The sequence below is a fragment of the Muntiacus reevesi genome, chromosome 2, assembly GCF_963930625.1.
Source record: "Muntiacus reevesi chromosome 2, mMunRee1.1, whole genome shotgun sequence".
NCBI lineage: Eukaryota > Metazoa > Chordata > Mammalia > Artiodactyla > Cervidae > Muntiacus > Muntiacus reevesi.
In genome coordinates this window covers 214,347,317-214,360,700 of record NC_089250.1, presented here as the reverse complement: position 1 = coordinate 214,360,700, position 13,384 = coordinate 214,347,317, and the positions used below count along the sequence as shown (strand labels likewise).

Here is a 13,384-nt window from a genome sequence, read left to right as displayed (position 1 = left end):
CGCTTACTCCTTGGAAGAAAAGTTATGACCAACCTAGACAGCATATTAAAAAGCAGAGACATTACTTTGCCAACAAAGGTCTGTCTAGTCAATGCTATGGTTTTTCCAGTAGTCATGTATGGATGTGAGAGTTGGACTATAAAGAAAGCTGAGCACCAAAGAATTGATGCTCTTGAACCGTGGTGTTGGAGAAGACTCTTGAGAGTCCCTTGGACTGCAAGGAGATCCAACCAGTCCATCCTAAAGGAAATCAGTCCTGAGTGTTCATTGGAAGGACTGATGTTGAAGCTGAAACTCCAATACTTTGGCCACCTGATGGGAAGAGCTGACTCATTGGAAAAGACCCTGATGCTGGGAGACACTGGGGACAGGAGGAGAAGGGGACAAAAGAGGATGAGATGGTTGGATGGCATCACCAACTCGATGGACATGAGTTTGAGTAAACTCCGGGAGTTGATGATGGACAGGGAGGCCTGGCGTGCTGCAGTCCATGGGGTCGCAAAGAGTTGGACATGACTGAGCAACTGAACAGAACTGAACTAATGAATAAACCAATTCATTAAAAAGCACAAACTAGTGCTCGCTTCGGCAGCACATATACTATAAAAAGCACAAACTGGGGACCTCCCTGGCAGTCCAGTGGTTAAGAAGCCACCTTCCAGTGCAGAGGACATGAGTTGAATCCCTGGTCAGGGAACTAAGTTCCCACGTGCTGGAAGCTTACAGCGCAGTCACATAATAAATAAATAAAAATAAATTTAAAAAATCAAGGGACAGAACAGCCAGATCCCAGAATGGATTTGGCTTTGAAAAAAACAATTGCATAAACTCTTGAAGGCCAACTGAAGAAACTCAATTATGAACTGGATACTAGATGAAAAGAATCTAGTTTTGGTTATGTAGAATCTACTTTTGGTTATCCTGATTTTTAAAGGTTTATACTGAAATATTAGGGGGTGGAACATCATGATGTCTGAAATTCACTCAAAAATACTTCAGTCAGTTCAGTAGCTCAGTCGTGTCCGACTCTTTGCGACCCCATGAATCACAGCATGCCAGGCCTCCCTGTCCATCACCACTCCCGGAATTTACTCAAACTCATGTCCATTGAGTCGGTGATGCCATCCAACCATCTCATCCTCTGTCATCCCCTTCTCCTCCTGCCCCCAATCCCTCCCAGCATCAGGGTCTTTTCCAATGAGTCAGCTCTTCCCATCAGGTGGCCAAAGTATTGGAGTTTCAGCTTCAGCATCAGTCCTTCCAATGAACACCCAGGACTGATTTCCTTTAGGATGGACTGGTTGGATCTCCTTGCAGTCCAAGGGACTCTCAAGAGTCTTCTCCAACACCACGGTTCAAGAGCATCAATTTTTCGGCGCTCAGCTTTCTTTATAGTCCAACTCTCACATTCATACATGACCACTGGAAAAACCACAGTCTTGACCAGACAGACCTTTGTTGGCAAAATAATGTCTCTGCTTTTTAATATGCTATCTAAGTTGGTCATAACTTTTCTTCCAAGGAGTAAGCGTCTTTTAATTTCATGGCTGCAGTCACCATCTGCAGTGATTTGGGAGCCCCAAAAAATAAAGTCTGACACTGTTTCTATTGTCTCCCCATCTATTTCCCATGAGGTGATGGGACCAGATGCCATGATCTTAGTTTTCTGAATGTTAAGCTTTAAGCCAACCTTTTCACACTCCTCTTTCACTTTCATCAAGAGGCTTTTCAGTTCTTCTTCACTCTCTGCCATAAGGGTGGTGTCATCTGCATATCTGAGGTTGTTGATATTTCTCCCAACAATCTTGATTCCAGATTGTGCTTCCTCCAGCCCAGCATTTCTCATGATGTACTCTGCATATAAGTTAAATAAGCAGGGTGACAATATACAGCCTTGATGTATTCCTTTTCCTATTTGGAACCAGTCTGTTGTTCCATGTTCAGTTCTAACTGTTGCTTCCTGACCTGCATATAGGTTTCTCAAGAGGCAGGTCAGGTGGTCTGGTATTCTCATCTCTTTCAGAATTTTCCACAGTTTATTGTGATTCACATAGTCGAAGGCTTCGATATAGTCAATAAAGCAGAAATAGACGTTTTTATGGAACTCTCTTGCTTTTTCGATGATCCAGTGGATATTGGCAATTTGATCTCTGGTTCCTCTGCCTTTTCTAAAACCAGCTTGAACATCTGGAAGTTCTCGGTTCACGTATTGCTGAAGCCTGGCTTGGAGAATTTTGAGCATTACTGTACTAGCATGTGAGATGAGTGCAATTGTGCGGTAGTTTGAGCATTCTTTGGGATTGCCTTTCTTAGGGACTGGAATGAAAACTGACCTTTTCCAGTCCTGTGGCCACTGCTGAGTTTTCCAAATTTGCTGGCATATTGAGTGCAGCACTTTCACAGCATCATCTTTCAGGATTTGAAATAGCTCAACTGGAATTCCATCACATCCACTAGCTTTGTTCGTAGTGATGCTTTGTAAGGCCCACTTGACTTCACATTCCAGGATGTCTGGCTCTAGGTGAGTGATCGCACCATTGTGACTGTCTGGCTCGTGAAGATCTTTTTTGTACAGTTCTTCTCTGTATTCTTGCTACCTCTCCTTAACATCTTCTGCTTCTGTTAGGTCCATACCATTTCTGTCCTTTATCGAACACATCTTTGCTTGAAATGTTCCCTTGATATCTCTAATTTTCTTGAAGAGATCTCTAGTCTTTCCCATTCTGTTGTTTTCCTCTATTTCTTTGCATTGATCACTGAGGAAGGCTTTCTTATTTCTCCTGGCTATTCTTTGGAACTCTGCATTCAAATAGGAATATCTTTCCTTTTCTCCTTTGCTTTTTGCTTCTCTTCTTTTCACAGCGATTTGTAAGGCCTCCTCAGACAACCATTTTGCCTTTTTGCATTTCTTTTCCATGGGGATGGTCTTGATCCCTGTCTCCAATACTTAAGTACATGCAAATAAAGTAAAGAGTAACATGTTTATATGCTGATGGGAATGTGATGAAAAGAAGGCTGTTAAGAGGAAAGATGATTTAGGAGGAAAAGGGAGAAATTGGCTGAGTGATGCTCTTGAGTAGGCACGGGGGGATAAGGCGTAGAGATGAAGTGGTAGCTGGGAGTGTGAAAAGTTATTGCTTCATTTTGTTCAAGAAAGTAGGTTAGGTCATCAGCTGAGTATGGGAATGCAGAAGGTTTCAGGAAAGAGGAGAAATAGAGGGGCACTAGGGCGGTGGCTCAAACTTCGTGCGCTTCAGAATCACCTGGAGGACTTCTTGAAACAGACTGAGCTCCCCCGTGTGTGCGTGCTCAGTCGATCAGTCATGTCCGACTCTTTGCGACCCCCTGGGCTGTAGCTCACCGGATACTAGAGTGGGTTGCCATCTCCTCCTCCAGGGGATCTTCCAGACCCAGGAATGGAACCCGCATCTCCTGCATTGGCAGGATTCTTTTACCACGAGTCACTTGGGAAGCCTGAGCTCCTCCTGATTCTGGCGGTCCCGATTCCAGGAGTCCTGGTTCTGTAGGTCTGGGGCAGGGCCTGAGAAACTGTATATCTAACAAGCTGCAGGTGACACTGATGCTGCCGGCCTGGGGATCACTTTCTGAGAACCACTGTGATTACTGTGCAGCAGTAGGGCCCCCTTGAAGTATGTGGTCAGACTCTAAAGTGAGAACAGTCAGTGAGAAAGTTCAGAGAGAACTTTTTCTCCAAGCGTGTTCTGATGCACAGGTGCGGTTGCGAAAGAGGCAGAGGGTTGCATGAGTCAGAGATGATCACCAAGATCATCACAGAGCTGGCTGCTTCTTATCTGTATGTGTGTGTGTGCTTAGTCACCAGTCGTGTCCAACTCTTTGCGACTCCACAGATTGTAGCTCGCCAGGCTCCTCTGTTCGGAGGAGAATCCTCTGGGAATTCTCCAGGCAAGAACATTGGAGTGGGTTGCCATGCCCTCCTCCAGGGAATCTTCTCAACCCAGGGATTGAACCCAGGTCTCCTGCATTGCAGGTGGATTATTTACCATCTGAGCCACCAGGAAAGCCCTCTTATCTCTGGGCCAAGCCCAGATGAAACTGCCTCAGAAGCATCTTTCCTGACCATCTAATCTGACTATCTTCCTCCTCCTCACCATCTTGCACTTTCACATTACTTTTTCTGGCAGAAAAATTTTCAGAATCTAATTTATTTTGTTACCTGTTTCTGAGTCTTTTCACTGGAATGTATGTACCACAAAACAGGAATCTTTTGTTGTTGGTGGTGGTCACTGCTATGTTCCTAGAACCTAGAAGAATGCCTGGACACCACAGGTGCTATTTACTCATGAAAAGTAGAAAGAAAGAAAGAAATGAAGGAAGGGAGAGAGGAAAGAGAGAGAGAGCCAAGGAAACACAAGAAACTAAACGATAGTATTTGTTTTGACTACGAAGAGGAAAATATTTATATAATTATAAAATATAAACACAGATTACTAAGTCTAAGAGGCTGGGATGGTTGGATAGCATCACTGACTCAATGGACATGAATCTGAATTTGCAAACTCTGGGAGATAACAGAGGTCAGAGGAGCCTGGCATGCTGCAGTCCATGTAGGTTGCAGAGTCAGATACAACTTAGCAACTGAACAATAACAACACAAAATTAATGTAAATACATTAGAAAGATGGGAAGGAGGAGTTAGCTAGTTGCATCTTCTTTTCCTGAAGACAATGCTTCCCAAATTCCCTGTTTGGACCACGAGTAGGTTGTGGTCATTGGAACTTGGGCAGTGAAGATGCACACCATTTTCATGCCTGGCTTCAAAACATCTCATGCAATCCTTCGTTCTCTGTCTCTGTCTCTGTCAGCTCACCAGTGCGCTGAGTGCTGAGGACCCAGTAGTGACCTCTGGGGAGGCCCGAGGGGACAGTAGAGTTGTAGGATGAAAGGGACCTGGGTTCCTATGTGGCAGCTTGGAGGACAGCAGTGTAAAAGCCTGCTCCCGGACACTGGCGGGACTTCAGGTGAGTTGAAAATAAATTTGTGTCAAACAGCCACTGAAATTCCAGGGCTATTTTTATTACTGAGAAAAATAGAAATGTCAAAACGTGATTTATTAGTAATTACTAGTGTTTTCCATTTATGTTCAATCAGGAGAAAAAGAAATCAGATGTTAATCTGAACAGGGAAAGTTAATGTAAAGAATTATTAACTGTAACAGATTAAAGAGAGTTCTAAAGAACAGTAGTGAGTTCTGGAATAATTCTTCACTTTACTAATTCGCTCTAGAGTGGTATCCCTTCTGTGATGTATTCCATCCACTGAGTATTCTTAAAGAATATTTCCATTTGCAAGCTAGCTAATGGGTTCTTTGTAGGGTGTAAAGAATGCAAAGTAACATACATACTAATCAAAATAAAATTGACTCCAGGAGGGATCTGAGTGTCTGTTCCCACATGGCAACAAAACAGCAGGAAAAAATGGAGTGAAGAAACGCTGGCTGGCACTGCACTCCCCCACCTGATGTCAGCAGGGTAAAGTGTGGGCCTGAACTTGCACCTTCATCTGTAGGCAACAAGGCCATGAGAACTGGTACTCCACTTACACCAGGGTGCACTGGCAAAGCCCAAAGGAATGACACATAACATTTGTAATATCCACAATTTAATTTTTCAAAAATGTAAATACATATTAAAAAAGAATATCCTGTGAGTGCTCACTGAGCTTCTTGACAGTGAGTTCCTTGAAGATGAAGACTTGGTCCACCTTTGAAATTCCAGTGTCTACCTCAGTAACTAGCACACTGCTACCTGCAAAACTTTTTTCCTATATGCCAAATTGTAATTTATTAATTTCCAAGGATAAATATGTTTCCAAGACTTACAAAGGTGTGTATAATTCGGGCACCATTTTCTTGGTTTTAAATAAGGCCATTCCTTTAGTTAGGGCTTGAAGAATTGAACACTTTCCATTTAAGCATTCACCTCTAGATCCCCAGAATCTATGCTAACTTGCAAATTAAATTATTTTTTCCTATATTGTCCCAGCTTTTCTCCCTTCTGGTTTTTGGAGACTTTTTTATTATGGCCTCTGGATCTCTAACTCTGCTCTTTGCCCTTCCTTCTTTTGAAAAGGAGGGAACAAATCCCGAGGTGTAAAATAACATGTTTTCATCCATCTCAGCGGCAGAGCTGGCCTGCTTCTTCCTGTCTGAGTCCGTTGCCAAAAGATCCTAACGCCACCCCACCCCCCACCTCCACCCCTCAGCCTAGCAGAGCCTCCGGACTGGAAACCATGCATTCTTTTATACACCCTTAACTCAACCCTTCCCAGTGCACACGGCTTGTCCCAGGGGATTGAAGGGGCTCATCTCTTAAGTGTTACTCTTACTACACTTCATGTGACTCCGCGCCTGCCTTGTTCACTTACAAGTTGAGCACTCATGAGTCAGGGCTGTGTGTTTTCACCATTTTACTCCCAAAGCACATGATGCTTACCCCGCAGCCCTTGAAAAGTGCTGGTTGAACTGGTGTCATCAGGGTGAAGAGAACCAGGAAAGGCAGAGTTGGAGCTGGGAAGTCTGTTGATGGCTGTTTGATAGGGTAATAATTTGTTCTAGGAAAATAAGAGAAAAGGAGGTTGTGTGTGACAGGCAAGGAGGTCTAGTTTCAAAGCAAACAACAACCCCCAAAAATCAGAATCAAAAAGAAAAAAAATGCAAAGGGAGGCAGCAAAGATGCCAAACCCACAGCAACCAGCCATAACATAACCACTGTGTTAGTCAGGATTCTCCGGAGAATAAGGGGATGGGGTGGGTGGGAAAGAACATATTTATTTTGAGGAATTAGCTCACAATATGTGGGGACTGGTAAGTCTTGAATCTGTAGGCTAGGCCAGCAGACTGGAAATTCAGGAAAGGGCTGATGTTGCAGTTTTGAGTCTGAAATCTGCTGGGCAACAGGCTGGAACTCAGGAGCGTTTCTATGTAATTAAATTCTTGATGAGAATTCCTTCTTCCCCGGAAACCTCAGTCTTTTCTCTTAAGACCTTCAGTCGACTGGATGAAGGCCATTCATATCATGGAAGCCAATGTGCTTTATTCAAAATTGAATACTCTTCCTACCTTAGATGCACCTTCACAGTGTAGGGGAGGCATTTTTGTTTTCACCTCTACCCTCTTAGGGTTTTCAGCTGGGCCTAAGAATTAACTTGACAGAAGACAGATTAGCAGGAGAAAAGCGTACAAATTTACTTACTTCAAGTTTTATATGACATGGGAGCCCTCACAAGGAAATGAAGGCCCAATGAAATGGACAAATCTATGTGCTTTTTATAGCAGGCAGAAGAAAAAGAGGCAACTAAGGAAAAGTGACTAAGCTGTGGGGAGGCTAAGGAAAGATAGAAATTATTTTAATAAGGTCTGTTTTACAGAATTCTCTAGCTCTAAGTCCTGTAAATGGAACTCTGCTTTATGCAGAACTCTGCATAGCACTTCTCACTGCTCAATATACTTACTTTCTTATTTATTTTTTATCTAACTCACCCTCTGCCCCACAGCGCCTTGAAAACAATAAAAAAAAATATGTCTTATTTGTATTCACTGCTACAAATCCAGTTTCAAGAACAGTGTGTAGTACACAGAAGGCACTCAATAAACGCTGGTTGAATGAAAGACTTTGCTCCCTTCATAAGTAGTGTGATTCAAGTTGTTTGTGAAAATGGAACAATTCTAGCGATGGCTGATGAGCATTGTCCTGTGGAAGGTTCCTCTCTGTCAAGAACAACGAGAACCCGGAATTTCTGAGGTAAAATCAAGTGTAACTTCAAAGAAAAAAAAGTTGGCCAGTGGAGTAATGGAAAAAGCATCAGCTTCAGCAACAGCAGACTTAGACTGGAATCTGGCTCTGTCACTTGCCAGCTGTGTGCCGTGAGCAAGACTCAATCTCTCTCGAGTTTCCACTTCCTCATCTGTATAGTATCTGGGGATATTATTACAAGGATGGTTAATGAGGGTTTGGCCAGTGTATAGATGAAAATGCTTGGAACGAGTGTGTGCTAAAAAAAAAAAAAAAAATACCACAAGGCCATGGAAGGTTTTGCAGATCAAGCATCTCCACAGAACTTTCTCTCTCTACATCCCCCTCCAATTTAAATTGCATATTATAATCATAACTGATTTTTAAAAAGGCATCCATCTTCTCTAACTGGTTTTCTCCTCAAGCAACAGCACTTAGTTTTACTTTATTGATATGATTCACATACTGTAAAATTCACCCTTTAAAAGTGTACAATTCTGTGGTTTTCATTACATCCACAAGGCTGTGAAACCATCATAACTCTGTAATTCCAGGACATTTTCATCATCCAGCACAGCCATTAGCAGTCACTCCCCATTTCCCCCTCTGCTCAGCCCCCAGCAAACAGCTAATCTGCTTTCTGTCTCTATGAATTTGCCTGCTGTAGACATCTCACAGATATACCCAGATGATATGTGGCCTGGCAGGTCTGAGTTCCTTCACTTAGCATGATGTTTTCAAGGTTTATCCATGTGATAGCATAGATCAGTACCTCATTCCTTTTTACAACTGGATAATACTCCATTGTATGGATATGCCACATTGCTTTACCTGGTCTTCAGTTTATGAATATTTGGGTTGCTTTCTATTTGGGGGCGATTATGAGTGTTGCTGCCATAAACATCTGTGTACAAGTTTTTGTGTAAACATACAGTTTTCAGTTCTCTTAGGTATGTATTTAGGAGTGGAATTTTTAGGTCCTATTTAACTTTCATTTACAAATATAGTAACTCTATATTTAAGTTTCAGAGGAACCACCAATCTGTTTCCCACAGCAAACGCACAATTTTACATCCCTACCTGCAATGTATGAGGGCTCCAATGTCTCCAAATCCTCATCAAGCTTTTTTATTAGTTTATCATCATTTTGCCTCATATTAATATTGCAGCAGGTCTAAAAACTACTTAAATTAAAACAGAAAATTTCTATATGTCACTCATATATTCAAAAAATTACCCCAAGGTCATTTTCTAATTATTCTTGGCAGAGAATATTCAGTATTACAGCTGCCTTGGCTAGGGAGGGATAATGCTCTATCACATAATTTCTTACAGAAACCCGGGACGAAAAATCGCTTTGGAACAAATTCCTGTCAGAGAGCTGCCTGAAGTAGGCACAACAATAGCATCTGAAGGGCTCTTTATCTACGTCTTTCGGCTCTGTCAAGGTTCCACCTGCAAGCCGCCTAGCATTGTTGGAATCCGCCCCCATTCCCCCCCCCTCGTCCCCGTGTGCGCAGGCGCAAACTTCTCAGCTCGGCCTCCTCCCTCCGGCCCCGCCCCTAGACCCGCCCTCCGCCGACACGCCCCCCACCTTCGCGCTCTGAGGCTCAGGGGAGGGGAGAGGAATGTTCAAGAGGATGTGCGGCCAATGCACAAGCGTCTCGAAAGCGGCGCTCCGCACTGGCAGAGTAAGTCTGATGACGTAGCCACTCTCCAATCGGCATCCTGGGGGCGGGACTAAAGTCGGGCAGGGCAGGGCCGGAGGAGGAGACCGCCGGGTGTATGCACGTGATCGCGGTCTGGAGCCGGAAGCTAGGTCGGCTTCAAGCGCCCCCAGCACCTAGAGCTGCGATGGTGAGTGAGAACGCATGCGCAGAGTTACGCGCGGCGCCGGGGGTACCTTGCCCCTGTCCCCCATTCTCTTTGGTTGCCGCGTCCAGAGCGTGCCCTCCGGCCTCACCTCCTATTCTCCCCGGGACTGGGAGGGAATGGAGAAGGGAGGGGTGGCGACGTGGAAGGCCAAGGAGAAGTCGCTGGGAGGGTGTGTAGAGGCTGGGGATGGGCTGAGGGGGAGGCGCAGGCCACAGGTGGGTTTGGGGAGGGGGCCCAAGGGTAGCGGAGGGGACGTGTGGAAAGCTAGTGGAGCCCCGGGCGGAGGAGAGAACTGACAGAGGCTCAGGAGGATCAGTGTTGAAGGCTGTGTAGAGGGAAGAGGGTCTGGAAGGGCCCTGGCTGGATAAAGAGGCTTGGAGCGGGGGCAGGGGGCACTGTCGAGAGAGACTCGGGTTTCCCAAGGGCCATCCTTTGGGCCTACTCCTCACTAATTGCATCTTTACCCACTAGACTTCGGCATTGACCCAGGGGCTGGAGCGAATCCCCGACCAGCTTGGCTACCTGGTGCTAAGTGAAGGCGCGGTGCTGGCGGTGCGTTCTGGAAACGGGAGGGGCGTGCTCCAAGTACACGTGACCCTAGGATGCCTTCTGATGTTGCCCTGTTTGGCCCGATTTGTCTCTGTTTTTGATCTTTCCCTGGTATCACGCCTGGCATGTAGGAATTAAATCAATTAACCAATCTCTGGACTCTTAGTCTTGTAACTGTCCTGAGGTAAAGAGGTTTACTGACTTTACCAAAGTCAGGCTAGTTACAGGTTTGTTGATAACTGACAATACCCAAGTTACTCTTGAGTATGTCTATTTGGTATTTATTGAAGAGGCTTGGTATTTTGTTCTGTAGTACAATACAATGTCAGCTCTAGAAGTTTTCAATCTAGCTAGAGAGACAAGGCTTAAGACTAAAAGTTCAAAGTAGTGCATGTGGTTAACGCAGCTGAAGGGGTCGAGAAAGTGAAGGATTCAGCCCTTTATACTATAACTTGTGTTTTGGCAAGGAACCTTCCTTGGATGAGGTAAGAATTCATCTGGGCTTAAAAGATGGATAGATGGCAGAAAAGAAAGAATATTCAGGGTTGGGAGGTGGACATGTTTGCAGGAGTGTAACACCAGCCTGAATTGGTGATGGGGTTATGTTGAAAAGAATTGGAAACATTTGGGGGAAGAGGAGGATATGGTAGGGAAAGGTCCGATTGAAGGACTTTGACGGCTGGGTTAACACATTTGGATTAATCTTGGGGGTAATAGGTTTGAAGGGTTTTTGAACAGAAACAAGCTGATGAAGTGATTGAGTGGCATTGTTCTGTTAGGTGTAAAGGTAAGCCAGAAGGGGCGGGATTCAAAAGCAGCGATGCTGTTGCCGAAATCTAGGTATGAAACCTCTGGTTGCAACGAGGAGCAAGGAGAGAAGGGGTTTTTAAAGGAAGAATTGTCTTAGTAATGACTTAATGTTAGTCACTCAGTCGTGTCCGACTCTGTGCAACCCCATGGACTGTAGCCCGCCAGGCTCCTCTGTCCATGGGATTCTCCAGGCAAGAATACTGGAGTGGGTTGCCATTCCCTTCTCCAGGGGATCTTCCCAACCCAGGGATCGAACTGTGGCCTCCTGCGTTACAGGCAGATTCTTTACCATCTGAGCCACCTGGGAAGCCCTTGTAATGACTAGAGCTCAGTGATAAAGGGGATACTTTTCCATCCTGTACAACTTTGTATGCAAGCCTAGACCAGCAGGGACCTAAGAAAGGAAGTTGATTGGGGAGGGGGAGAGGTAACGGGGATTTTGATAGTCTGGCTTTAAACACTTGAGTTTGATATAGAATAGGGTAAACTCTAGGAGTTGGTGATGGACAGGGAGGCCTGGCATGCTGCAGTCCATGGGGTTGCAAAGAGTCAGACACAACTGAATGACTGAACTGAACTGAATAGCAGTTAGATAATGCCAGGAGTTAGTCTGAGCGTCTTGCCAGTACTCTTGTGACACTCACAAGCACGTAAGATAGGTACCGATGTCCCCAATTTACAGATGAGGAAACTGAGGTATAGAATCCAGCAGGAGGGCCATATTGAGGAGGTAAGAAGTTGAGCTCAAAAAAAAAAAAAAAGAAGTTGAGCTCATTATCAGAAAAGAGGAAGCCCAGGCCGCTGTGACGTCATTACTCAAGGGCCAAGTAGTCCGAAGGGGTTCAGAGACAAAAGGGATGTTTATGTGTCAGGTTCTACAGACAGGGTGACAAATGGGAAACGGGAAAAGATGGAGCCTAGCACTCTAGCTGTGGTGGTTGGGCACTGATATGTGAGAATGTGGTTTTTTTCAAATAAGTGGAGACAGGGAGAGAAACCAAGATTCAGGGATTGGGGAAACAGGGTCAGTGAAGAAATGGATGAGAGTTCCTGCTTCCTCGGGGAAGCCCAGTATTTTAAGGATGACAAACTAGATGGCATCAAGAGGGGCAACAATGTCATAGGAGGGTGTAGGTTTTTCCAAAACTAGGGGTGATGTACAGAGAAGGTAATGGCACCCCACTTCAGTACTCTTGCCTGGAAAACCCCGCGGACGGAGGAGCCTGGTAGGCTGCAGTCCATGGGGTTGCTAAGAGTCAGACACGACTGAGCAACTTAACTTTCATTTTTCACTTTCATGCACTGGAGAAGGAAATGGCAACCCACTCCAGTATTCTTGCTTGGAGAATCCCAGGGATGGGGAAGCCTGGTGAGCTGCCATCTGTGGGGTCGCAGTCGGACACGACTGAAGCGACTTAGCAGTAGCAGGGGTGTGTAGGGGTGTTGGAAAGGGGAGACAGAGAGGTTACACATGCTAGCACCAAAGTGTTCTTGGAATTGCCTCCCAGTTCTGTTCCCTGATTCCTGCCGCCCTCCCTCTGTGTGCAGTCATCTGGGGATCTGGAGAATGATGAGCAAGCCGCCAGCACCATATCTGAGCTCGTCAGCACGGCCTGCGGTTTCCGGCTGCATCAAGGCATGAGCGTACCCTTCAAGCGTCTGTCGGGTGAGCCTCGGCCTCTGGTGGGGGGGAGGGGGCGGTGCTGCTCCCCAGGGCCACTCTTCTAGGGGAAAGACACCTGTCCTCTACCAACTTCCCACCATCTCCTCTGGAATCCGTGTCTTCCCCTTGGTATTTACCCCTGTATCAGAACTATGAGAAGAGCAAGAGAAAGGAGGGGATTTAATGGAGACCTTCCATCTTCTAATGTTTGAGCTTTGAACTGTTGAATTCCTTTGGCTTTGGATCCTAGCCAGTTTGTGTGCGACCCCTAGGGAGGCCCCCACAACCCACTAACTCTCTGCTCCCTTCCCTCTCCCGGGGCGGGGGAAGATTCGTCTCCCCTCCAGTGGTCTTTGGAGAACACACGCTGCTGGTGACAGTCTCGGGACAGAGGGTGTTTGTGGTGAAGAGGCAGAACCGAGGCCGGGAGCCCATTGACGTGTGAGCCTGCCCAAGGGCGAGGGGCAGAGGAGGAGCCTCTGTGACAAGAAAGATGGGAACCTCCTCGGCCTCTCTCTTTGTGCCACTAGAACTAAAGCTGTCTGCTCACCCGCTTCCCCACCCCAACCTGGAAGGGCAGAGGCTCGGGAACTTTGTACTCTGTTAAGGAGAGTGAAGGTGAAAGGACCTCTCTTCTTCTCACCCTCCCTAATAAACATGAGTGTGATGTTCCTGGGCCCGGGGATGTGTTGTGTGTATTGGGGGAGGAGGGTCA

General features: G+C 45.7%; 1 protein-coding gene across 1 annotated transcript; it reads left to right on the top strand.

The window, feature by feature from the left end:
* The first annotated feature begins 9,518 nt into the window (after positions 1-9,518).
* Positions 9,519-13,346, top strand: LAMTOR4 (late endosomal/lysosomal adaptor, MAPK and MTOR activator 4). Its single transcript, XM_065924964.1, has 4 exons — positions 9,519-9,629; positions 10,119-10,199; positions 12,555-12,672; positions 13,017-13,346. Exons 1-4 carry the CDS (start codon positions 9,558-9,560, stop codon positions 13,112-13,114), a joined length of 369 nt encoding a protein of 122 aa, XP_065781036.1. The 5' UTR covers positions 9,519-9,557; the 3' UTR covers positions 13,115-13,346.
* The last annotated feature ends 38 nt before the right edge of the window (positions 13,347-13,384 follow it).

Bases quoted from the DNA above. Each gene is read 5' to 3' on its own strand.
- LAMTOR4 (XM_065924964.1), top strand. From the start codon at position 9,558: ATGCACGTGATCGCGGTCTGGAGCCGGAAGCTAGGTCGGCTTCAAGCG. The intron at 9,630-10,118 runs GTGAGTGAGAAC...TTTACCCACTAG, and splicing joins CAGCACCTAGAGCTGCGATG to ACTTCGGCATTGACCCAGGG. The intron at 12,673-13,016 runs GTGAGCCTCGGC...TCTCCCCTCCAG, and splicing joins ACCCTTCAAGCGTCTGTCGG to TGGTCTTTGGAGAACACACG.